This window comes from Gadus morhua, chromosome 22 (genome assembly GCF_902167405.1).
Source record: "Gadus morhua chromosome 22, gadMor3.0, whole genome shotgun sequence".
Classification (NCBI taxonomy): Eukaryota; Metazoa; Chordata; class Actinopteri; order Gadiformes; family Gadidae; genus Gadus; species Gadus morhua.
This window is the reverse complement of record NC_044069.1, coordinates 23,401,911-23,428,886: the sequence shown is the minus strand read 5'-3', so window position 1 is coordinate 23,428,886 and position 26,976 is coordinate 23,401,911. Positions and strand designations below refer to the sequence as shown.

Sequence of the window (26,976 nt, the reverse complement as noted above, 5' to 3'; positions counted from 1 at the left end):
GTTAAGATGCAATTCCGTATGCATCACATTGGGCTCCATTATTGGGAGGAAAATGTATTTTACTTGAAATGTAACGTTTCAATGGCAGACTTTGTGTGTCTCGGATCTCAGCAAGACAACAAGAAACGCATAAACTATATTGTGAAATGATACCCTTTACGTCGGTGGTGCTCGGATAGCTCACTGTAAAGGGGGCGTTTCGTTAATTACGGTCTAAAGTGCACTATCGGCTGGTCTACTCTGCACAACTCGTCAAATTATGTTCCACTCACAATCCCTCCAATTGCGGACGAGTAACCGGTTGGACAGTTACATATGGAGACTCTTACAGCGTTAACTATGGATATCAGAGGTTTCTCGATAACTCTTTGTTTTCTGATTTGTGTCTTTCCGTCGTCGTTTGGTCTGAATCCCGATGAAGTAGAGAGACTGGGTAGATCTTCATACATAGCGGCGGTGTATGAACACCGGGTTGTGTTGACCCCTGAGCCGCACCTGGCCCGGACGCGGGCCGCTGCGCTAAGACACATGAGGACCAACCTGGACGTCTTCGAGGAGCAGGCCAGGCGGGCATCTCAACAAGTAAAGACATTTTTTACAAACCCTAACCGAAGTAATGATTGCTTCTCTTGGAAATAAAGTGTCCGTAAATGTACAATTTTCTTGACGACTGTTTGGGGAATATTTTTTTTTTCTTTTATTATTCATGAACACTAGTCAACTAGTCTTCCTGGGTTCCACACATAAAACAAACACAAAAATAAGAAAACTTCCAATGAAAGTGAGAACACATCAAGACAAAAATAACAGGCAAAAAGCTGGTTATAACACAATAAATACATACAATCTTACAAACAGATATGACTTGGTTTTAAAATAGACAAGACAACCCCTGCTACCAAAACATTAAACCATACCCCCAGCTAATGTACATAAAACTTACTGAACGTAGCAGAATACAAAGAATGTATTTTTCAATTTCTTCAGGGTGTCCAGATCCTGGTGTTTCCAGAGGACGGCATTCATGGTTTCAACTTCAGCCGCTCCTCCATATCCAGCTACCTAGAGACCGTCCCTGACCCCCGACTTGAGAGCTGGAACCCCTGTACCCAGCCGGGAAGATACAACAACACTGACGTACCAATCACGTTATCTTCATTTAAAAATTTGCCTTTGGATCTTACTTCGGATCAAATCGTAAAGAATGGCTCTGTGTTTCAGGTGCTCCAGCGGTTGAGCTGTATGGCCCGTTGCTACAGCCTCTACCTGGTGGCCAACATGGCCAGCCTGCAGCCCTGCCCCGCAAGCACGGACCCCCCCACCTGCCCCCCCGATGGCCGCTGGCAGTTCAACACAGACGTAGTTTTCAGGTGCCGTTGTTGGTTCAACTTCTCCTGTCGTTGGATTCGCTGATACGGGGAAATTGCGTGTTAACAGTCAGACTTTTATTTTATTCTGTTGATTTCTTTATTTGCTCGTATGACAACAGTTCTGACGGCCAGCTGGTGGCACGCTACCACAAGCAGAACCTTTATTTTGAAAAGGCCTTTGACGTGCCCCCGAGCCCAGAATTGATCACCTTCGACACACCCTTCGCCGGGCGGTTCGGCGTCCTCACTTGCTTCGATCTGATGTTTCGCGAGCCCGCGGTGGGGCTGGTGGAGAGGGTAAAGGAAGACACACGACAAGCATGTATGTCCTTCGAACCAACTCCCAAACTCCCTAATCTCCTCCCCATCAACCCTCCCTCCCCTCCAAGGGCGTGCGCCAGCTGGTCTACCCCACCGCCTGGATGAACCAGCTGCCCCTGCTCGCCGCCGCCCAGTTCCAGCGAGCCTTCAGCCTGGGCGCCGGCGTCACGGTGCTGGCGGCCAACGTCCGCAGTGATGTGCTGGGCATGACAGGAAGCGGCATCTTCACCCCGGCCTCCGCCCTCGCCCACCACCACTCGTTCCAGGGCCAGCCCGAGGAAGGCCGGCTCCTGGTGGCCCGGGTGCCTGTGTTGGATCCCCTGTGGTCGGGAGCGGAGGAGGAGGCTGCTGGGGGAGAGGTGGAGGACGTCGGTGGAGATGGGTCCTTTTGGTCTGTGGTGGAGTCCAGACACTGCAAGCAGGAGGAGAACAACTGTTTGGATTCCATGGCTTCAACCCCATCTCCCTCTCCTCGCCCCGTTACCTCCTCCTCCCCCACCTTTCATTCCTCCATGATGTATGACCTCTTCACGTTCGCCCGGCTCCCGGCGGTGAAGGGACAGCTGAGGGTCTGCCAGGGCACCCTCTGCTGCTACCTGCAGTACCGGAGGTCACAGCCAGGGGGCGGTGAGCTCTACGCGCTCGGGGCGTTTGCTGGCACGCACACAGTCAATGGCCGCTACGCCCTGCAGGTACGACCAAAAACCTTGAATACAGAGGGCAGGTCAGTCTTAACGGTCGGGGTGTTTGACTCACTGCTTGAAGGTTCCGGGTAAATCACTCAGGTTATTTTCCGAAAATACTAAGTAAAATTGTAACATGTCTTTACTTGTCTCAAATTCAAGGTTTGTGCATTGGTCCGATGTGCCGGCCAAAAGGCAACGTCCTGCGGACAGGAAGTGGTGGAGGCCGAGTCTAAGATGGACTTCGTGTTGAGCGGGAGGTTTGAGACGCCGCACGTCTACCCGTCGCTGGTGGTCAGCGGCGTGAAGCTGGAGCAGCCCCGACACCTTGACATAAAGCCCACCGGCACCGTTACCATGGCGCACTCCAACATGGCCGCAGGCCTGGTCACCGCCTGTCTCTATGGACGCATGTATCACCTGGACCGGGTCTGAGGTGTTTGCATTTTTGCAATGCAAACGTTTACACAATTTACACAATTTATCAATTTGTATTGAAATTAATTTAATTTAAGGGATAGTCTTGACTGAATAAAAGGGTTCATGTATAAAATATATATATAAATCGATAATTAAATTTTGACAAATCTCAAGACTTTGCTGCGACCTTTGACCCTTTGATGACTTCAGCGGCACTTCCAGTGAATGATGGCTCGTTCAGATCGCTGGGAATTATTGGGAAAACATTTTCGCTACGTCAGAGAGTTCTTGTGAACGACACCTCCTGACCTTCTAATGATTCTACTTCTGTTTAGCAACTGGGGCCAGATTTGATAGAGATGCCCAGTTGGTGACGAATAGTTAAGATTCCGAACGCAGTGCTCATGAACGGTCGCTGTCGGGAACGCGCGTAAGTGTCACTGACGAGGCATTACCAGGATCATGAACGCGCCTTGAACAACACAACTCATGCTTTAGTGGAGTCTGCTTCTTGCCCTTTACCATCCACTCCCCAAGAAACAACATCTTCTGTATCTTTTCAAAACATATCTTTTTTTTATTACGTCAAACGCCTTTAAAAACATTTACAACAAGGACAAATCTGTCCTCTGTGGAAATGTTTTTCGGAAAGTCCATGGATCTTTTCTATCTCTGACACAGATAATTTACACACACACACACACACACACACACACACACACACACACACACACACACATGCAGACACACACACGCAGACACACACACACGCAGGCACACATGCATACACAAACACGCACACACACACACAGGCACACACGCCCACACCCACACCCACACACACACACACACACCTCTTCATTACACAACAGTACAGACCAAGACCAAAAAATCCAAAGTTGCAGTCCAGAGGCGTCCCACACCCCGGGCAGTGGACAGGGAAAGGCTAAAATTCAAATGTACTGTATACTATTTATATTCCATTTCATTCAACATCAATACTTTCATTTTCCCTCTTTCCCGATCTCCTGAGTGGTTGGCTGGCCTGTCAGTCAATCAGGGGCAGCGGCCAATAGCAGCGTCTCTGAGACACATTAACCGGGCATTGGTCTGGGGTTAAAGGGGAGCAGTGGGCGGGGCCTCTTCAGTATGTCTCTGAGTCCGAGTCGTTGAGCTCCTCGTCCGCCGAGGCCGCGGAGCACGGGCGGTCCCGCCTGCGATGGGGGCCGTGGCCGGAGCGCAGAGAGGGCGGGGCATGCACCACGCCCTTGTCGGTGTGCTTCGAGGAGGAGGAGTGGTGGTGATTGACGGCCGTCCGGGCCCGGGGCGTGGTGGGCAGAGTCGCTATGGTGACCATGGGGGAGGAGGGCATCATGGAGCTGAGGATGAGCGCCAGGCAGTCGGCCACGTCCCGGTTGGGGGCGCACGCCAGCGCCGGGGTGTAACCTACAACTCACACGCGCGTGTGTGTGTATGTGTGGGGGGGAGGATTTGTTATGGCAGATATCTTATATATTTTTTTAATGCTTTAGTATAGAGAGGGACTGAGTGGCAGGTATGGGCGATAGAGGGGAGGACATGCAGGATTCAAACCGGGTTGCTGCGTTGAGGACTGTGCCTAGATGGTACGCGCTGCAACCCGGTGCGCCAACGGGGCGCCCCATGGCAGAGATCATTAAAGCTCAAATATCTACTTTTACTATTATGCAGTAATATATAATTGGACAACAAAACGTATCTTTCGGATGCCTATAGGTGCTCTGCATGCAAGTTAGCTGTGCAGCACTTTGTAATCATATGCTTGATTCTCAATTGTAAGGCTCTTCGGAGAGCAAATACGAAATTTAAGTGTGATATAAATGTTATCATATCATACTTCTTCATATAAAGGGAAAACATTTCTTGAAGAGCAGGACATCGGTACCACGTATCTCTAACTTAATGTCCTGCTCCGGTCCAGAGAGCAGTGATCCCCTCCTCCTACCCCACGAGTCACGCTGGTAGCGAGACAGAGGAACAGTGACCCCCAGGGCTTACCGTTCTCATCCACGGCCTGGATACTCGCCCCCTTCCCCAGCAGCTCCTGGACAACCACGGTCAGGCCGCTCTTGGCCGCGACGTGCAGGGGCCTGGGGGAGAGAGAGGGATGAGAGACTGAGGGTCTCTCAGGGGCTCTCCAGTCAACACCCTACAACAGCCGGTGGGTGGTGTTGGATACGTACGTCTGCAGAGCAGCGTTGGTGCAGTTGACAAGGTTCCGGTCGTGGATTTTCTCCAGGATCAGCAAGGCGCTCGTCTCGTGACCCTGGAGAGGGAGACACCAAGTTGGGGAGGGGAGGGAGGACGACGACGAGAAGAAGAAAATGAAATCTTAGTTGCACAAACAGATGAAGAAAGAATGAAATCTGAGCTGATGGCTGGTCTAACAGTGGCAACAAGAGGTCCAATGAAACAACATTATTTAGCCGATGCATTATGGGATAATGAGTGAGATGGGAGTGTGTGAGCGTGCTTTACCTTTCCACACGCCAGGTGTAAGGCAGTGTTCCTGTCCCTGTCCTGCAGCGTGAGGTCGGCTTTATCACTGCTCACCAGCACCTCTGAAACCCAGAACGCTGGTTACACCCGTGTGTGGGTGCGTGCGTGTGCGCGTGCGTGTGCATGTGCCCACTTACCCACAGTGTTGGTCTGTCCGTTGTGAGCAGCCATCATCAGGGGTGTGCTGCGGGTGTGTGTGTCCGTGGTGTTGCCGTGCGCGCCATGCCCCAGCAGGAGGGACACACACTCCACATGGTCGGAGAAGGCCGCGGCGTGGAGGGGGGTCCTGGGGGTTCAACGCTCAGTCAGTATCACCGCTGTGCCGCTTCATAGCAGAGACCACCTTATGCAACGTTATCCAAACTTTATTTCTCCCCAACTTTTTATTTGTTTGTTGATATTTTTTAGGTGGAGCAAGTTAAATGTGTGCATTCTGATTGTACTCACAAGCCATCAACCTCTGAAGCATATAATAATGACATTCTGCTGACAGAGGGCAGAACTGTGGCGCTATTTCTGCTGCAGAGTGTGTGTGTCTGTGTGTGTCCGTCAGTGTCTGTGTGTGTGTCTCTCTCACCGGCCCTTGGAGTCTATGGTGTTGACGATGGCGCTGCCCAGAGAGTCTAGAAGCATCTCCGCCACACCCTCATTGTCGTTCATCCTGCAGCAGACAACACAGACCGTCAGAAATCTCCAATCCACATAATCACTAATCTGCGTGCGTATGTGTGTTAATGTGTGCGTGCGTGCACAGACAGACTCACACAGCACAGTGCAGTGGACTGAAGGAGTTTCCCTGAATGTTCCTGAAGGCTTCGTGTTCCAGCAACAGCTCCACACAGCCGTCATAACCTGGAGAGAGACCGCAGGATGGTTTCACCTATGATGTTAAAGACTGTGCTCACAACTTCAGCCTTGTCTTGGTTGGAGAAGGAGTTTCAACATAGGCCTGAGCCCATCAGAATACAGTTAATGACGTATTCTATAAATGTTCTCGCTGGATAAAATTGGAAAGACCTAAAACCAATCAGAACAATGGGATGCGTGACACAACAGCAGCAGCCATCTTGGTAGTTTATGATAAATACCTTAATAGCGCTCGCATTAAGGTATTTGTCCCGATCGGGGACTGATTAATTTAATATATATATTTTTCGTTATATCTTACTTTATTTCAGGGCATTCAGCATGCTGCTCATTAACTACCCCAAAAATGTAGTCCAGTCAACCATTCACCCCGGGTCATACATCATGTTTTCACCCAATAACAATGATACAACTCAGAGAGTTCTGAAATACAATCCGATCAAATACAATAATGTAGGCGGATTGAACCTGGGGGAGGGTCAAACAGCAATAGAGTCCTTGATTGGCTCTGAGAGGCTGTTTACTAATGAGCCGTGATCTGATTGGACTAAACCCCCAGCAAGCTTTTCTCCCTACCCCTGCGAGAAGGCAGTCTTAACAAGACTGCCTTCTCGCAGGGGTAGGGAGAGTCTTTCCTTGTCTAAATACCTTATATTTTGTTGAATGAACATAAAGTAGACAATTATTGATCACCTTCGGTCATCAGGGCTCGTGTCCACATAGCTTGTTGCTCTAGGAGAAATACACTGGCATGGCGCTGGGACGCACTGGGACAAACTGAGATGAAGTGAATGGTCACTGGAACAAAAACCTGCTGCATCCCTGTGCTTTGTTTACCTTTTTTATGACAACTAGATCCCCTTACAGATGGCAGACAGCCCACAGACCTTGAAGAGAGACAACAGCCCGCCAGACGCCATCAACACTGTGCCTTCCCCTGATGCTGTAGATCTGGAAAAATACTTTGTGAATTGCTCTTAGTGAAAAAAGTTAGGAGTCCTAAATTTAAGAGTGACACGCCCATTATTTTTAGGAGTTACTCCTAAATTCTCCAGTTAGGACCTACTTTTAGCCCTAAGATCCTTTGTGAATACGGCCCCAGGTCTAGAGTGTGCCCCTTACAATGAGTAGCCTCTTTCTCTTTGTTGAGACAGTTCAAATGTGTCCAAAATGGTAAAAAGTTTTTTTGCACACTTGTCATTCAAATCATCAGTATGAAAATTGAAGTCACCAGTTATAACTAGACAGTCCAATTCTGTGGAGATGCTAGACAATAATTCGGTGAAGTCATCGAAAAAATTTGCAGAATATGTGGGTGGCCTGTAGATAATTAATAGGAGAACTCTGGGGGAGCATTTCAATACAGCACTACGGTATTCGAATGATGGAAAATCACCAAATAACATCTGTTTCCCCTGAAATACATTTTTAAATACAGCAGCAACCCCTCCACCTATTTTCCAGATCTACATGCATCAAAAAGGTTATAGTTGGGAGGAGCTGTCTCTATCAGAACTGTTGCACTGTTATTCTGTTCCAGCCATGTTTCAGTTAAAAAAATAAAATCCAGTTTAGAAGTGGTAATAAAATCATTAACTAAAAATGATTTGTTATTAAGAGAACTCACATTAAGTAGAGCCATCCTGATGGTGTTGTTGATAGGCTTTAAGGTTGGTTTTGGTTTGGAGGCAATAGATATGAGATTTGTGAGGTTAGCCGTGTGTCTAAATTTCCCAGATTATGTGAAACTTCCTTTATACTGTGTCTACGGCTGAACCCTTTTTTGTCTCAGTAATACTCAGGACTACTATCAGTACAGGGGGGGGGGGCTGGGGCGCCATCCTCTTGGGTGTCATCAGCCTGTGGCCATGACCTGGCGATGCTATCATTGACACAGATGCAAGTTTGATGCCAACATATTCCAGTTTCTTAAATTCAGCTGGAAAATCGCAAAGGGAGGAGACATTGGGGCTGGAGTTGTTGTTGTGGCTATGGGAGAGATGAGGCTGGAGGTCATCGTCGATGGGGGAATGCAGAGGAGGGGGGTGGCCGTTCCTCACCAAGCCAGCATCAGCTGGCCTTAGCCCGGGGGGCTTGAAGTAGATCACGGTATTTTCCTCTCACTCGCGTTAGAAACAATTCCCTCCGTATAGCTTCAGTTACCATACCGAAACATGCCGACGACTTTATAATAAATGAAGTGAGTTAAAGCAACCCGGGATTGGACAACTTTCTTCGAGAATATGCAACAGGTATCTGACCACAGAGGAGTGTCTGTGTGGGAGTACCGTTGTAGCAGGCCCAGTGCAGTGGTGTGTATCCCTGGTTGTCGGTCAGCTGGGTGGGGGCATGGTAGGAGCTGGCCGCCTGCAGCAGGACCCCCAGGACGCCCACCCGCCCGCAGGCGGCCGCCAGGTGGACCGGCGTGCGGCCCCGCACGTCCCTCACACACACACTGGCCCCCCGCTGGAGCAGGGCCTCCACACACTCCTTCTGGCCTGTCACTGCCTTGGGGGGTCACAAGAAAATACAAACACACTTTAGAGGACATGTTCAGACAGGAGAGCCGTCTGTGCTGAAGAATGATTACCGTTGAACCTTCACCTATTGTGTGGAGTTAAACCCCACCAGATTGACCGTTTGAACAGACCTTGGAACAAGGGGAGATTTGAGCATTTCTACAATAGGAGCATCAACTACAACATAGAGTATTGCTTCTAATAGTGTCAGCTGGAGAAAGACGTGATGAGTTCAGGTTCAGCGATGGAACCACCGGTTTACTGAAGACAAGGAGTACCTCATGATAGATGCTGATTATTCACAGGAAAACCGGCTGATGTACCCGTGGAAACTTGACTGGAACTTGGTCTGTGAGTGAGTGAGTGAGTGAGTGAGTGAGTGAGTGAGTGAGTGAGTGAGTGAGTGAGTGAGTGAGTGAGTGAGTGAGTGAGTGAGTGGGTGAGTGAGTGGGTGAGTGAGTGGGTGGGTGAGTGAGTGGGTGGGTGAGTGAGTGGGTGAGTGAGTGAGTGGGTGGGTGGGTGGGTGAGTGAGTCGGTTGGTGGGTGGGTGGCAGGGTAAGTGAGTGAGTGAGTGAGTGAGTGAGTGAGTGGGTGAGTGAGTGAGTGGGTGAGTGAGTGAGCGCTCACCCCTCGGTGCAGCGCCGTCCGGCCCCAACGGTCCTTGGCGGCCACACTGGCTCCCTGGCCGAGCAGCGAGTACACACACTCTGTGTGTCCGCTCAGCACGGCCAGCATCAGAGGAGTCCTGCGCACACACACACACACACACAGACACACACACACACACACACACACACACACACACACACACACACACACACACACACACACACACACACACACACACACACACACAGCTACTTAAAGTACTGTTACGATCAGAGTAATCTCTAGTAGGAAGTAATGGCTTTATCGGACCAGTTGGGTGGAAAGTCAATAAAAATAGATAAAACAACAAAACCAAAGCACGTCTGCATGCATATTTGCGGTTTGAGTCTTGCACACACACACACACACACACACACACACACACACACACACACACACACACACACACACACACACACACACACACACACACAAAATAAAGTGCTTGTTTTAATGTTACACAATCTAACAAATCAGAGGATCCGACTCTGAGGCACCAAGTCATGTGGGCTCACACCCTCCGCTCACGTTACATGAGAGCCGTAGATGAAGTAAACAACCCGTCACTCTACACTTTGGTTGCTTGGTGTTGACATAAAAAAAACAAGCAGACAAAAAAACCACTGACAGACCTAGGAGATAGCAGAGGTCATAGGGCGAGATATGACGCCCCTCGACACGGGGACCAGGGCCTGCTCTGCGGCTTTAGTAAAGACGCTGAGAAACCGGGGTCAGGTCGCACATGTTTACACATTACATGTTTGTTACAACGACTTTGAGTTATCTCAATGTTTGTAAAGTGTTTGAGCCACATATTTGCACACACAAGCACACGCACACACACACACTCTCTTACTGTCCGTTGCTGTCCTGTACGTCCACTGAAGTGTGCTGGTTGTTGCCCGACATGAGTAGACGCAGGCACTCTGGATATCCGTTCAGAGCTGGAACACACACACACACACACACACACACACACACACACACACACACACACACACACACACACACACACACACACACACACACACACACACACACACACACATTAAGCCAAATGTCAATCTGCATCATCTAGCCTTCTCATTAGATTTGTTTTAAATTATGATTTCTATTCCATTCTACCAAAGTACTAGAAACATATTAAGGATTGCACTATCTGTATCTCTGTGTCAATGTCGGAGTCATTAACACAGCTTCAAGCCACGTTGTCCATCTGATACCTGCACATATACCCCTGCTTGGTCAGGCGCTCAAATGTACAGATACACACATACACATGTCTTTATTGAGCCCAGAGGAAATCATATTTGTACTGCTGCTCAGCTCCAGCCATAAACACGCAAGTAAATAGAATATAACTAGCCAATAAAAGTACAAAATACAATTGAAATATTCTAATCAAATAAATTATAGAAAATGTGCATTTAACCAACAGCAAAATGCAATAAAATCTGTTTGTAAGTGTACCTGCGGCGTGCACGGCCGTTCTCTTGTGTGAGTAGTCGCGGGACATGGGTGTGGCCCCGTGATGGAGCAGCAGGGACACACACTCCTGGTGGCCCCGGGAGCAAGCCAGGCTGAGGGGGGTCCGTCCCTCGGGGCTCCTGACATCCACCTCCAGCAGGGAGGACAGCAGCACCTCCAGGGCCCCGCAGTGGCCGTGGTACGCCTACAGACACACAAACATTAACACACACACACTATTTATATTATACAGTTTTTACCCAACAGCCATAACCTCACTAAATGTTGCTACCAAAGCATAGTTGTTTATCACATTTGTGTAAGCACATTTATGAATGTGAATGTTTGTGTGGGTGTGTCTTGTGTGTTTTTTAGTGCACTTAAGTTGACTATAGTTGACTATTTTTATAGTTTTAATTTAGCTGTTATTTATTTATTTATGCATACGTACATATTACCTCAATGTGATGTTTTTGCACTGAACAAGGACTGCACTTAATTTTGTTTAACTTTTTACAATGACAATAAAGATATTCTATTCTATCTATTCTATTATCATTAGCAAACACACACACACTATCATACACACAGTTAAAATGGACATCAGGGGCCCTATTTTAACGCAAGTGAGAAGCGCCAAACGCAAGTAGCTTTCTGGGCGGTTCTATGGCGATGTTGCTATTATATCGGCGGATAAATGACTCTTGCGCCCAATGCAAATCTAAAAAGGGTTGCCCTGAAGTAGCCTAAGGTGTGGTTTGGGCGTAACGTGCAATAAACCAATGAGAGTGCCATCTCCCCTTTAAGAGCCATGAGCGCATTTGAATCTGACAAGTTGATATTTTGACAGCGCATTTGCAGCCTCCGATGAGACAGATGCATGACCACATGAACTTTAAACTTCAAATGGCTCAGTTTATGGCCAAATAATATGGCCTAATTCACACATGGAATAGCGTTTTCTTCCACAACGTCCTCAAATAAATGTTGGCAAAGAAAACATAACAGACATATGATATGCGGTAACTGCAGTTGTATTTAATGATATACGCAATACATTAACAAACATAGTTTCTTACCAGTATTGTATGCATTATCGTTATCGACTTGTGTTCCTAATATGCATGTGTCCCCCCGTTAATATACATTGCCATGGACTGTATTATGCATTTGTGTTTAGCGTGTGTTTAAACTAGTGCTGTCAGTTAAACGTGTTATTAACGGCATTAACGCAAACCAATTTTAACAACGTTCATTTTTTTATTGCACGATTTAACGCTCTTTTGGTTTGGCAAACATTGTTGTTTTTTCACCTGCTGTCTAGCAACAACTAATCACGTTAGAAAAAACTACAACACCATACTGGATTCTAGCTACACCAGAAACAAAACAACAAGCACTCCGCACAAACTTGTTGAGGCAAGCAAGGATACGGAGCGGGTGAAAAACTCCTTAAAAGTGTGTGTGGGTTTGTGTGTCCCTCTGTCGAGCCTGCACGAGAGTTAATGTTGTATTTAGCTGTTACGTCTTTCCGACCAATCGCAGTTCAAGGCCCACCTGGGCTGTACCACTTCGGGAGGGGCCGCTCAGTTACTCCCCTCAAGACGAAATCGGCTTGGTTGCGACGTTGACAGTTTTTGAGTGTTGCAGCTGTTGAGTGAGTGAGAGGTTGCGGGCGCACAGCTCAGGCTCCCGGAAGGCGCTGCAAGGAACTTTTATAAACGCAATATTGTTATCCCGCAGTAATCAGCTCGACAGCCCCAAAACGTTAAGGGCCCATCGGGAATTCTCCCGACTCTCCCAATTACCACTCCGCCTGTGTGTGTGTGTGTGTGTGTGTGTGTGTGTGTGTGTGTGTGTGTGTGTGTGTGTGTGTGTGTGTGTGTGTGTGTGTGTGTGTGTGTAGGCGTTATTCAATAGCCTGGTAATGTGTATAGGCCTTCGTACGGTAGGAATATTCATACTGGTTTAAATAATAAATATTATAGTATTTCCCATCTTTGCTGAGCAAGAGTTTTGTTAGAAAGTTCAGTGATTGAAACAAATAAAAGCCTGAGCTATTGAAGTTTTACGGTAGGCCCACTGTCCTGCCCAATGCACCTACCCGATGTCAAGTTGACCAGGTTCAATTCACTGCGGGTCTCTCTTCTTATATCCATCTTACCAAATACACTTTATTACTGCCCTTTCAAAATTGAGTGAGTTAACTATGACATTGAAGTGATTAATCGCGATTAAATATTTTGTTCGCTTGACAGCACTCGTTAAACAGATGGATGCACACACGCGTGCCCGCATTCATCAATTATTTTACACATACACACACGCGTGCCCGCATTCATTCATTCTTTTTAACACTCACTCGCGGTAAAACAATGTTTTCTCACAATCAAATACTCATCAATCCTTAAAGTTATGGGCTTGCACACGATGTCTGTGTCAAGAAAATATGTGTTTGCTGTACGGTGTTTGCAGATGCATTGATTAAAAAGTACAACTTATTACCGCTGTATCAGCTGTTCTTTCCCAAATAATTTACCAAGAATGTGTGGCTAGGTAGATGAGAGAAGCAAAGTGTATGCGCGAGGTGCACAAGCAACATTATGCATGCGCCCTTAAAAATAGCATCTGAACAACACGCCTCTGACTTTAAACCAGGTATTTCCTGATTTGTGGCGGAATTGTTTTCTGAAACTACAAAAAAGCACCAGGGAACGTTTGCGCCAGAACTCCTCCTTTCGCTGAACCGCCCCTTGGGGCGCAAGATCATTCCCTAATTTAGCAAGGCGTGCCTTTGGAGGGAAAAGAACTCTCCGCTCCAGTTGCAAACTAGCAACGACACATGCGTCGGTGTAGAAAGTCAATTGCACTGGATGCAAGATAGGTATGAAGGTGTTATTGTAGCAAAAGTCTTTAGCACCTGTAACTGCAGATTTTAAATTCACTAAAGTCACAGTAAATTTGTTTTGTTTTGTTCTAAATATTTATTTTGCATGTGTACTCTAAAGTCACAAATGTGTAACAGTACATTTGAAGTCGTAAATATATTTTCTACCATTGTAAACACAAAATAGGGCCTACGAGTTCACAAGTCTGTGTTACAGGTGCACAAATCCTATCCTGTGCATCACAACTTCGAAGAGTCATGCACTTGACACTTTTGCTACAATCATTGCAGTGCAGTTGGTGCAAAACACATTCGCACACCCGTGTTTCATCATCTGAGAACATGCCCAAAATGTGTGCATTCGTAAACCAAAATGTGAACTAATGCATCAGAAGTTGTACATCTTTGAAAAATGTCCTCACAAATAAAATGATATATAACGCTATGTGGATTCAGCATTTAAATGAGTGAGCGCAAGTCCATCGTTACAACTGCTCGAATCTGCTCCTGCAAGCCTCAGCTGTGGGTTTTTTTGCAGATAGTTTTGCAACACGTCTTGGTGGTAAATGTGTAGCAAAAGTGATTCGTATCCGTAGATGCCTAAAAGCAGAGCATCCGTGGGCGGGACAAAATAGCTCTGCCAATAATTTCCGACGAGGTGACGAGGCACTCCATACGGATTTTGAGGTTCCGTTTAAAAAGAGCTGTAGTCTGTGGAGCCCTCAGGTGGTCAGGGAGGGCGTTCCATAGTCTAGGGGCAGCAGCAGAAAAGGCCCGATCACCCATGGTGCACAGCTTCGTATGTCGGGTTTGGAGGGTGTGAGTGGATCCTGAACGGAGTGTACGTGAGTTTGTCGGGGGGGTGAGAAGTTCCTGAAGGTAGAGGGGGGCAAGTCCGTGAAGGCACTGGTGGGTGAGGAGGGAGACCTTGTACTCAATTCTGAGTGAGACAGGGAGCCAGTGCAGTGATTTCAGGATGGGGGTTGATGTGGTCATGCTTGCGCACCCTCATCAGGACCCTGGCAGCACTGTTTTGAATGTATTGGAGCCTCTGGATGCTCTTGCCAGGGATCCCAATGAGGAGTGCATTGCATTAGTCCAACCTGGAGGAGACAAAGGCATGGACGAGCTTCTCTGCATCAGCCAGGGTGAGTGATTGGCGGAGTTTGGCGATGTTCCTGAGGTGGTATAAAGCTGTCTTACAGAGGTGTTTGATGTGGGTGTCAAAATTAAGTTGTGGGTCCATTTTAACACCGAGGTTGGTGACGGATGTGGAAAGGGGGATGTTTTTGCCAGAGAAGGTGATATTGGTGATGGTGGGGGAGCGGAGCTGATGTGGCGTGCCAACAAGGATGGCTTCCGTTTTATGGCTGTTAAGTTGTAGGAAGTTGAGCTTCATCCACGCCCCTATCTCCTCCAGGCAGGTGGTCAGTGTGGATGTTGGCAGAGGGGCAGAAGAAGTGGGGGTTGTCCTGATGTAGAGCTGTGTATCATCAGCATAGCAGTGGTAAGACAAGCCATGCCTGCTAATGACACTACCCAGGGGGAGCATTTACAGTGAGAACAGTGTGGGGCCCAACACCGAGCCCTGGGGGACACCGCAGGTGACGTTGTTGGTGTGTGATTTTGCTTTGCCCAGGGCAACGTGCTCAGTTCTGTCAGTGAGGTACGAGGTGAACCAGTTCTTTACATTTCCTGATAGTCCAATGGTGTATTGCAGGCGGTGAAGGAGAATATTGTGGTCAACCGTATCAAAAGCAGCTGTTAAGTCCAGGAGGATGAGGAGAGATGGGGAGCCGGTGTCTGCTGCCATCAGGAGGTCATTTGTGACCCTGACCAAGGCTGTTTCTGTACTGTGGCCATAGCGGAAACCAGACTGGAATTTTTCAAACAAGTGATGTTGTATGAGGTGATCCTGGAGTTGTGCTGCAACTGTTTTTTCCAGAACTTTTGACAGAAATGGGAGATTTGAGATGGGCCTGTAGTTGGAGAGGACTTCTGGATCAAGGGTAGGTTTTTTTAATGTTGGTCTGATGACAGCAGTTTTTAATGCAGATGGGATATGGCCGGCCAGGAGGGAGTGGTTAATGATATTGGTGATGAGTGGAGAGACAGCAGAGATGTTGGCCTTCAGCAGAGCTGTAGGGAAGGGGTCTAGTGCACAGGTGGATGGCTTCATTTTCCTGATGACGTCCTCCACCTCTTCCTTTGTGATGCTGGAGAAGGAGCAGAGGGTCTGGACAGAGTCAATCGGTGGGTCAGCAGTTTGAAGGGGCAGGGCAGTAGTGATGGAGAGGTGTGAGCGGATGTTATTCACTTTTTGTTTAAAAAAGTTGATGTGCATGTTGCACCTCTCCGTGGTGACATCAGATTGGGATGGTAAAGGGGGTTTGAGAAGGTGATGGACAGTTGAAAAGAGCTGTTTGGAGTTACCAGGGCTATTGTTGATTATTGCGGAATAGAACCTGGACCGTCCATTATTCAGGACATTAGCTCCTCTTTTATCCATGCCTCCATTCTCCCTCCTCCCATCCCCTCCTCTGTCTTTACCCAATTTATCCCTCTCACCTCTGACGAGGTCAACAGAATAATAACATCTAACCATGCCACCACCTGCCCCCTTGACGCTATCCCCTCCTCTCTCCTCCAGGATGTCTCAAGCGACATTCTGCCATTTCTCACATCAATTATCAAATCCTCCCTCACTTCAGGCATTGTTCCAGCGTCTTTCAAGACAAGCCTCTCCTCAAAAAAACAACTCTTAATACCACCGACATCCAGAACTACAGACCGGTATCTCTTCTTTCATTCCTGCCTAAAACACTGGAACGTGCCGTTGCTAACCAACTGTCCTCCTATCTCTCATCTAACAACCTCCTTGACCCTCACCAGTCAGGCTTCAAGAAGGCACACTCCACCGAGATGGCTCTCCTCGCGGTGACTGAGTCCCTCCGTGCTGCCAGAGCCTCGTCCCTCTCATCGGTCCTCATTCTCCTCGACCTGTCCGCAGCATTTGACACGGTGAACCACCAGATCCTTCTTGCCACTCTTGCCGAACTTGGCATCGCTGAATCTGCTCTTTCCTGGTTCACATCCTACCTGGCGAACCGCACCTATCAAATGACATGGAATGGCTCCTTGTCCAAACCTTGCACGCTTGAAACTGGTGTCCCTCAAGGCTCTGTACTTGGGCCTCTTCTGTTCTCCCTCTATACCAGGTCTCTGGGCTCGGTAATTGCATCCCACGGCTTTTCCTATCATTGCTATGCTGACGACACTCAGCTATTTCTCTCTTTCCCCTCATCTGAGAAAACCCTGATTGCAACACGCATATCGGAATGTCTGGCGGACGTCAGCACCTGGACAACTGCCCATCACCTGAGGCTTAACCTCAACAAAACCGAGCTCCTCCTAATCCCAGGGAAAGACTGCCCACACATGGACTTACTGGTCACCGTCGAGAACATTACTGTATCTCCCTCTCCAACTGCCAGAAACCTCGGGGTGGTACTGGACAATCAATTATCCTGCACTGCAAACATCACTGCGGTCGCCCGATCCTGCAGATTTGCACTTTACAACATCCGCAGAATCCGGCCCTTCCTCACAAGGGAAGCAGCTCAGCTTCTTGTCCAATCACTGGTCATCTCCCGCCTCGACTACTGCAACTCACTCCTGGCTGAACTTCCTGCCTCTGCGATTAAACCTTTGCAGCGCATCCAGAATGCGGCAGCGCGCCTCGTGTTCAACCTACCGAAGTTCTCCCATGTGACCCCCCTCTTCCGGGACCTCCACTGGCTCCCTGTAGTAGCTCGCATCAAATTTAAGACGATGGTACTGGCATACAAGGCAGTCGAGGGAACTGCCACTGCCTACCTCCAAGCATTGCTAAAGCCACACACCCCAGCTCGATCCCTCCGCTCAACTACCTCAGCTGGACGTCTGGAACCGCCATCGCTAAGAGCTAGCAAAGGCCGTTCAGCAAAGTCACAACTTTTCTCGGTTTTGGGACCTCAGTGGTGGAACGAGCTCCCTGCCGCTCTCAGGACCCCAGAGTCGTTCACTATCTTCCGAAAAAGACTCAAGACTCACCTGTTCAGAGTCCACCTCGACTCTGCATAGCCACCTTCCCACTTCTGACCACCATTGTACATTGTACTGTATTGTATTGTATTGTAGTACTTAACTGTGTAGCAACTGCAGTAGCTGCTATCATGGCTGTAACACGGGGAATTGATTGACCTAGCGATCGTGGTACTTGCACTTGGTTCTATGAACATCCTTTCTGTACCGATAGCGATACATTGATGCACTTCTTATGACAAATGTACTTATTGTAAGTCGCTTTGGATAAAAGCGTCTGCTAAATGCCCTAAATGTAAATGTAAATGCTTCTGATTCACATCTTTCATATCGCCTGGCAAGAAATCCTTTGGTTTTCACCGTGGAACTTTATTCAAAGTGAAAGCACATGGCATGACACTGTCATGAACATCAAACACACTTCATTAGTATTATGACTGTTGTCATTAAGTGTTATTTGTTTTTGTTATCCATCCGTTATAAGTATTAATAAAGTGTATTAGATGTTCATGAACGATGTTATGTAATAGTTAAGACAGTATCATGGCACCCTTATGTAAGTACCTTCAAGTGAAGTGTAACCAAATGTTTTATTGAAGTTTAATGTTTCTGGTGGTGAAGCATGTGTTTCTGGAAACTACAAAACAAATATATTTCTAAAGACATATTCTGTAAAGTTTCATCTTCTTGTTTTGGTTGTATCGCGGAATGTATGCTCTGGGATTACCACGAATACATTTTGGAATTCGTGTGAATGCGCAACAGTTGTCAGATGAGCATACTCCTGGCTTAAGGTTACTGTTGTGGCCGACGAGTAATTATTTATTATTTTTCAAACATTCAGTTAGACCGCCACAAATTAATCATTAGCGGCCTTGTACTATTCCTGTCCTGTAAAGTATTTTTCAGGCCCTCATGCTGCTTATTTTTAACGTTGTTTTTTTGTGTAATTCACCAACCAGTAATGTTCTTTTGTACCCTGTCAATCAGTCCCCCTTACAAAGTGGTTTGAAAAATTATATTCTATTTTGTCAAGGTGGCAGTGGCAAGAGAAAAATTACATCCCTACCCCAGGGGACACAGGGGTACACGGGGAAGATCCTAAAAACATCATCCAACAGCGGAGAGTATTTTTTATAGTACCGCTCTAGGAGAGCCTGGATCTCAAACCATTGGCACATACTGCTGTGGAATTCCATAAGATTCCAAAGCACACAGATTCCTTCTCCACCATATCAAATTATGCAATGCAAGTCTTTTTTTTGTGTGTTTTTGTGATGTATTCCGCGTTACACTATGGTGAAAAGTCCTTTTACTTTTGTATTGTTTCAGAAAGATGAGCCCAACCTTATTTATGACGATGACGAAGACGACGCCGAAGACACAGCAGCCGCCAAAGACGTAAATGATGACGTCATTGCCATAGTAAGCTTCCACTGATGTTTTAGTTTCATACATAATAATACAATTCAGGAAAATAATACAAATCGTTGTTTGATTAAAATACATCAGCATTGCTGGCAACATTATTTTTGTTTAATCATACACTTATTTATGACCCTCTCTTAGCAGTCATGTCAAATTTGTGGGGAGGACTTAGCTGTTGACTACTTGCCTACTCATGCAGCATGGTGTGATAAAAGGTATTGAAGGCTGGAGTACGAGAAATGTCATGATTCAGTGTATGGCTTTGCCCATGTAATTGCAAATTTTACTGTATTTCTGTGTCTCTTGTTGGGTAGTTTATTTTACGTTCTATGCGGTTGCATGTTTCCTACAAATGTAACAACACAAGAAAATTAGGAATCGATACCAATATCATTGACATTCCACGTTTCTTAATACCTAATCCATATCCTAGCTTTTAGTGTCAAGTGTCATGTAGCTGTAAAGTGAATAGATTAAAATTGTCAGAAAAGATTTAGAGGATCTGCGTAGCATCTCAAGTATTACATATAAACAAAACACGCTACCCACCATATTTTAATACTTTGAATAATTAGAAAAACAACATTTATCTCTACATGATAAGGCCAATGCCTTCATGCTCTACCCAGCCTCAAATCCAGGGCAGACTTGAAGGAGTGCAGGACAGAGCTGAAGGAGTGGAGTAGTTTTTTTCTACATTTTACAGTTACAGTAAATATGATTTACCCCAATTGCTATGAATCAATTGTTCTTCCATTTTCTTACACAAGACCCCAAACATTGACTGGGCAAGACCTTTTCAGGCCAAATTACAAGGTACAGTCAGATCGGAATGCGTTTTATTGTAATTTCATCTAAAATAGAACAAAATTGGAGCACTACATTGAAAACACATACTCACAATAAAAGCAGTTAAGGGTTGATATAGATAGAATTGAATGCCTTTAGAGACCTTTAATTGCCGTAGACAGACAAAGTCATTTGTTGATATCTGAAAATTACCCTACATTGTCAATGTTCCGCCCATCCTTTCCAATGGCTAAAAACAGGGATAGCAATGGACAATGGACCCATTTCTGTAAGCATGGCACACTGGTTTGGGCCAGACTTTTCAACATTGTATCATGTTCTGGCTGGTGGCACCCCACAAACGGCCACCATTGCCCTTGAAGACATAACTGACATTGATGTTCGAGAAACCATTGGACCAGTAAGTAAAGGGGAGTGCACAATGAATACATTGGTTTACTTTTGTCATTTCTTTACTGTGCTGGCAAATGCTAGATTGCTTGTCAATCTCAATTGAGATACAGAGTGTGTTTGGAGAAGTAAACTGAACTTTCAGGGACCAATTTGTGATATGTTGATATCAAATGTTGCTGACTTCATACTTTTTCTGTCCAAGCTTTATGAAGTCTGTGAGAGCAACAATGGGAACCTCACAACTCTATCTATGAAGCAGAGGGATGTTATAAATAAACTCGCTGTGGAAATGGACTACTCAATTTTGAAAGAGACCAACCGCTCTTGGCTGCTGCATAATCTCCTTCAGGATGCAGTAACTCCACATTTACCAGTCTAGATTTAATGGTCCTATGACATGTTGATTTTTGGGTGCTTTTACATAGGTCTTAGTGTTCCCCTAATACTGTATCTGTAAGTCTCTTTGCATGCATGGTTGGTGCATGGTTAGTGCATGGTTGTAGGAGCATAACCGAACCTTAAGCCTTTCCAGGAACACCAAGATGGAAAAGCCCCTATAACTGTAGCAGAAACTTTTCAAATGTTTGCCAATATAATATATCTTTTCAGAGCCCAGCAGGATTTTTAAGCTGTGCTGTATTGTATGTTGATATGAGCCTGGATTTGTTTCCACTATGAGTGTGTTAGCAGTTCATCATGAAATACATAACAGTGATTCTAAGTCAGATGCTCCTAAATGCAGTTAATGCTTCTGGAAGACTGTTGAATATGTAGGGAAAGTATCTGAACCTGCGGTTTCTCTCACACTATTAAAAACATATCAGTTGGGTAAAAATAACCTGTCTCAAAAAAGAACAGCTGAAGCAGATCAAGCAAGGTCTGAAAGAGACCTATGTTCTGGACTTGTGGGAAGCAAGACCTGATGCCATCACACAAGTGTTCCCATCCGAGGCCGAGGATACCTGCAGTCCCGAGGTAATAACTCTTATTTTCCTACTCATATGTAAAATTACAATTACTATTTAATCATTACAGATGTATTAAGTGCTTAATACTTAACTTATTTCTATGAAGACATAATCTAAACGGTAGTAAGTAATGCTCATTAAATTAAATGTGTAGCAAAAAAGTCAGACCCCATTGAAGAAATTATGATTGAAATAATGCAATGAGTTATAAAGGAATTTCTGTTTTATTCTTCTGTTTTTAACATGCAGTCTCCCAGGACAAGCTAAATCCGCTCATCAAGTTCTGGGTGGGCTGGGAGATCCCAATGACCGATATGAAGGTGGAGGTGGTGGATAACAACAATTATCCAAGGGCATCCACGTGCTTCCGCACACTCCGTGTACCATCACACTACCAGACCTACGATGACTTCAGTCAAAGTCTAGAAATGTGCCTTGGCACCAGTGAGGTCGGGTTTGGCCTAATTTATTGAGTCAGAAATACTCATTCAAGTGCTGTTGCACACATGTTAAAATGAGTCATATTTGCTGCGTTGATTGTTGACTGTCATTGTGATTGTTATATTGCCAAATACTACTCATTCCTGCGCTGCTGTGCACTTTTTTTTTGTATTCCACCAAATATCCCTAATGTAATGTGAAGTTTGTTTTATTTTGCATGGGTCATGCGCCCTCAGGGCCTGAGAGGCTAAAAAAGGCTTATTGTCTCCTTCGCACAATATAACTGAGTCCAGGCCGGTTACATACAATAGTAGTGTATATATAGTCAACAGTTATTTATTTATTAATGCTTTATAGTTTATTTGATGCTAGTGCCTAATGGTGATTTTAATTTGACTGTTTATTGTCGTAGAAACTGATAACAATATCGAGTGTTGAATATTCTCAATTACTCATGGTGGTGTTTAAAGGACGGGTGTGTACGAGGCTAGGAGGGAATCATCACAGTATACCCACTACAAAAAAGTAGACTTCACCACTGCAATCTTGTCGAACCATTCCACAAACCTATCAACATTACTCTGATCGAGAGTAGGGATGGGTCAGAAAGAATACTCGATTATTCGTTCCCGAGGGTCAGTCGACTTAACATTTGGACCGTCAACATTTTTTCCCATTCAAATGAACAAGAATTAACAAACAGAACTAATGTTGGACACCTCGAAGGGCATTATCCCTCTTATACCATGGTCACTTGCCAAAGAAAATGAATTAAGACCATTCATTTATATTTTCATGCGTTTTAATCCAAATATAAAGTTTTTCACAAGCCATAACTATGTTCTCTATACATTACAAGACATTTCAATGTTGTAACACCCATCTCTAAAGCTCTGGGAGCTGAATGATCTGAGAATCACTCATGAAATGAGGGTACATAATCTTATATATATACCCTAAGCTTTGCATGTACTGCACTGCAGCCATGAATATGTCCACCCCCATGCATGTGGACGGTGCCAGTGGGTCCACTGCTGCATGAAGTCCCGCAAGTTCCTCAGGCCTGAGAGGGTAGTCACTCTCGGGCACATGGACACCACAGTAAGGATCCGGAATGAGGCCACTGTCCTCCCAGTCGATGTGAGGAATGTGTAAATCCTGCAGGAAAAGTTGTATATTAGCTAAAGTGAACCGAAACAAACTTGTTAGGGTTTAGATTTAGCTCAGCGAGCAAGTATAGTAGACACACCTTGAAAGCCACCTGCATGCGCCAAAGGCTATGCGTCAGCGGCGACCCTCCCGAGGCTATGTCAAGTGCTCAATGGACAAGCATGAGTACTACTAGCCTAGCTATCTGGTGATCGCGTAGCAAATTGTCATTTTACCGGTACAAACCAGCACTTAACACATATTTTCGAATCATTTGGGCGGTTGGGGGTATTCAAACTATTTTCGAATAATTTGGGGGGGGGGGCAACTTCACACAGGCGGCGCCGCATCCAAGACAGGGAATTCACTTGAACTAAGTCATTTCATTTAACATAATGTAGGATACCCACCTCCGTCCAGTAGGACGACCTCTTCACTTCTCCAGAAAGGAAGTATCCCACGCAAAGAGTGTGCTGCGATCTTTAAAGGTCCAAGGCTGCGATGGGTCCCAGTGTAATTTGAAAAATGCACCCCTGCCGGCGACTTTCATTGGATTAGGAAATTATGGGTGGAACTATTTTGTCCCGCCCACGGACGCTCTGCTTGCATCTACGGATACAAAATACTTTTGCTACACATGTACCACCTAGACGTGTTGCAAAACTACCTGCGAAAAAACCCACAGCTGAGACTTGCAGGAGCAGATTCGAGCAGTTGTAACGATGGACTTGTGCTCGCTCATTAAAATGCTGAATCAACATAGCATTCTGTAGCCTATCATTTTATTTGTGAGGAAATTTTTTCACAACTTCTGATGCATTAGGTCACATTTGGGTTTACAAATGCACACTTTTGGGCATGTTCTCAGATTTTGAAACACGGGTGTGCGAATGTGTTTTGCACCAACTGTGCTGCAACGATTGTAGCAAAAGTGTCAAGTGTATGACTCTTTGAAGTTGCAATGCACAGGATAGGATTTGTGCACCTGTAACACAGATTTGTGAACTCATAGACGCTATTTTGTGTTTACAATGGCAGAAAAAACATTTACGACTTCAAATGTACTGTTACACATTTGTGACTTTTAGAGTACACATGCAAAATAAATATTTACGACTTCAAATTGAATGTGACTTTAGTGAACGCATTCAAAATCTGCAGTTACAGGTGCTAAAGACTTTTGCTACAATAATACCTTCGTAGATAGGGCCCTAAGTCATTAGATCTTTAGATCTAGGCTTTCAAGAAACACAATCATGCACAATCAAAATTTGAGTAAATACAAAAAGATCCACGTACGGTACGACCTAGTTTCTAAAAATAAGTGGAGTGGAGGGTAGTGCAAAAAAACTAAAAACCCCTAGATGCATCTCAGAGATACACTGACGTCGTGCCTTCTAACTTAGACCTCATCAAGTTGAATTCGACAGCGACCTGTCGAATGAGCTGAATCAAACACACAAAGGGAGGTGGAGAAGAGCGGGGAGGTGGGAAAGAACCAGTGCAGGACTCACGGCCAGGTGCAGCGGGCTGACGGGGGCGCTGCACTCTGAATCACTCAGCAGCTCCAGTCCAGATGTGTCCATCAGCTGAAACCGAAGGGGAAACACACTCAGCACAACAGGCTGCAATACTCACTACATTCCCAGCAGAGGGTGTCGACGTTGCCCTTTTGCTCACTGTCTTGTAAAACCGCCCAAACTCACCACATCCAGGGGCGTCTCACTAGCAATCTGAAACAGAAAGCGACACAAAAGAGCGATCATTGCGACTGGTAACGCGCTTGATTACTATAATTACAACGTGGTTAGGGTTAGGGTAAGGGTTAGAACCGACACACAAGAGCGTTCACTGCGACTGGTAATGCGCTTGATTACTATAATTACAACGTGACACTGGGAGTTTAGGCAAGCAGTGTGTTGGTGGAGCAGCTCGCACCAGTTCCAGGCACAGCGTGTGACCGTAGGCCGAGGCGTAGTGCACAGGGCTGAAGCCGTGGTGGTCTCGCACAGCTGGGTCCGCATCGTTCCTCAACAGGTACTCCAGGCACCTGACACACACACACAGAATACTATTGGAGAACGAGCATTGGGGATAGGACATGCACTGGAGGGAAAAAAGAGAATTTAAGCACTTTTCAGTTACGAGCAGATTCCATTGTAGAAATTCAGCGCACACACACACACACACACACACACACACAGTACTGACTTCCCGGCTGCGTCTCCGGCGGCTGCGTAGTGCAGGGGGCTGCAGCCCCTCTTGTCCAGCTCTCTGACGCTGGCCCCGGAGCCCACCAGGGCGAACACACAGTGGTAGTTACAGTTGGCCGCAGCGTAGTGGAGCGGGGTCCTGGGGGGGGGGGACAGAGAGGTTCTGGTTGAGGTTGTGATTGGCCGATAGGTTGAACGCAACTAAAAGGAGTGTCTGGGGACTGGTTACTTCTGAGTGTTGGTCCATTAGTGTTTCAGTCCATTACATGGGGAACTGGAAAGGGAAAGGTAGGAGTGATGGTACTTGTAGACAAATAGGGGTTGGTGTTGGGGGCGAGACAATATATTACATTGACAGCAAGTATTTAAAAACGGGCACTGCGGTCCAAATTCACAATATTGGACAGAGTGGTCAGCGGTGGTGATGGCTCCTCCCCAGACTCAATGCTCTCGCAGGTTGCCAGGTTAAGGGAAGTGAAGAAACGCCTTATATTTTGAGATAAGCACAATTATTATATTTTGACAATAACAAGCACGGACGAGTCCTAGACTTCAGCCTCTCACCCGTGCACCGAAAGTCTAATGTATACGTTTGCAATTCATTAAAACAGCTGATGTGCCATCAATCTTAAATCCTTCTGGGCTCCAAGCCGTCTCCTTCTTTCAAATGCAACTCCAAGGCTCACCTGTGTTTACCACAATCTCAGTGGATTACTTGCATTTTTTTTTTTTTCACAATTTCTTTAAAACCTGGCGACCCTGGGTGCTCTGAGAACAGTGAATCACAACATACAGGCCAAAACAAAAACAAACATTCCGACCCAGGACGGAAATCTTAAAGTTGACCATTCTGGCTGGAGCATTGTCGTCGGAGGATGAACAAAAGAAATCGGCAATCTTATGTTTTATTTGCTCTGGCTTTTCCGACTTGCCCTCCTGCCCTCCCATTTGCGCATTGGTTGACAGCCCCACCCATCTGAACGCACACAGAGCTTGTAAGAAATCATGAAATGTCCAAACAGGAAGTGTCACCTTACTTCAGTACATCCCTCATACATGCACGTAACAATAATACTATTGTTGACAGAGCTTACCGGCCAAAGTTGTCCCTCCTGTTGAAGTCTGCTCCCGCGTTCAACAGCAGGTTCAAACACTCCACATTCCTAGAGGGTGGGGTCAGAAAGAAGATGGTGTTATGTTATTATTTGTAATTTATTGTTTAAGTGATAAGATACAGACCTAAATAAATAAGTTAAGGATAATGTTTATAGAATAAAAACTGTCTCAGTGACCGACAGGTGGGTTGAGCTACAGCGACTGACCCTCCTGCTGCAGCAGCATGTAGACAGGTCCTTCCGAAGTCATCCGGGGTGTCTATGTCAAAGCCTGCAGAAAAATGTCAAGGTGAGCATTTTTGTATGCGAGTGTGTGCGTCTGTATGCAAGTGTGTAATGCATGCAAGTGTCGCTATATGCGAGATTAAGTGTGCATGTGTGTGTATGTGTCTGCGTGCGACCGGGTGCATGTGTGCGTGTATGTCTATGTCTGTGTATATCCCTGTGTCTCAGTCTGTCTCTGGGTGTGCTTGCGTGAGACCTGAAGGGAGCAGCTTCCTGCAGCAGTGTGAGAAGCCGCTGAGTGCGGCGAGGTGCAGGGGAAACATCCCATGAGATCCTCTCCTGAAACACAGACAAACAACACACCGCTAGAGGTAGTGGCAAGAGAGGGCTGCTTCTGTGCTACAATCCTTCACTCCTTTACAGGTACAGAT

General features: G+C 46.2%; 2 protein-coding genes across 4 annotated transcripts in view; one reads left to right on the top strand and one right to left on the bottom strand.

Annotated features, from left to right (window-relative positions):
• btd (biotinidase) lies at positions 1-2,970 on the top strand. The gene is made up of 6 exons (XM_030347108.1): positions 1-582; positions 988-1,137; positions 1,222-1,370; positions 1,490-1,667; positions 1,760-2,383; positions 2,537-2,970. Exons 1-6 carry the CDS (start codon positions 316-318, stop codon positions 2,807-2,809), a joined length of 1,641 nt encoding a protein of 546 aa, XP_030202968.1. The 5' UTR covers positions 1-315; the 3' UTR covers positions 2,810-2,970.
• Positions 2,971-3,346: 376 nt separating this feature from the next.
• The window catches only part of LOC115535694 (serine/threonine-protein phosphatase 6 regulatory ankyrin repeat subunit A), a 36,552-nt gene continuing 12,922 nt past the window's right edge, over positions 3,347-26,976 (bottom strand). Inside the window, exons 12-29 of one of the 3 annotated variants that reach the window (XM_030347105.1) lie at positions 26,802-26,884; positions 26,528-26,591; positions 26,300-26,368; positions 25,204-25,344; positions 24,931-25,042; positions 24,699-24,725; positions 24,507-24,581; positions 10,837-11,038; positions 10,223-10,310; positions 9,346-9,463; positions 8,488-8,707; positions 6,097-6,184; positions 5,910-5,993; positions 5,470-5,618; positions 5,312-5,394; positions 5,017-5,099; positions 4,832-4,923; positions 3,347-4,240 (exon numbers count right to left, since the gene is read on the bottom strand). In XM_030347105.1, coding sequence (XP_030202965.1) covers positions 3,939-4,240; positions 4,832-4,923; positions 5,017-5,099; positions 5,312-5,394; positions 5,470-5,618; positions 5,910-5,993; positions 6,097-6,184; positions 8,488-8,707; positions 9,346-9,463; positions 10,223-10,310; positions 10,837-11,038; positions 24,507-24,581; positions 24,699-24,725; positions 24,931-25,042; positions 25,204-25,344; positions 26,300-26,368; positions 26,528-26,591; positions 26,802-26,884 — 2,080 coding nt within the window. In that variant the 3' untranslated portion in view covers positions 3,347-3,938. Of the gene's footprint in view, positions 4,241-4,831; positions 4,924-5,016; positions 5,100-5,311; positions 5,395-5,469; positions 5,619-5,909; positions 5,994-6,096; positions 6,185-8,487; positions 8,708-9,345; positions 9,464-10,222; positions 10,311-10,836; positions 11,039-22,641; positions 23,002-24,506; positions 24,582-24,698; positions 24,726-24,930; positions 25,043-25,203; positions 25,345-26,299; positions 26,369-26,527; positions 26,592-26,801; positions 26,885-26,976 lie in introns of those variants that run through there. The other 2 variants (XR_003974543.1, XM_030347107.1) reach the window with 2 other exon arrangements.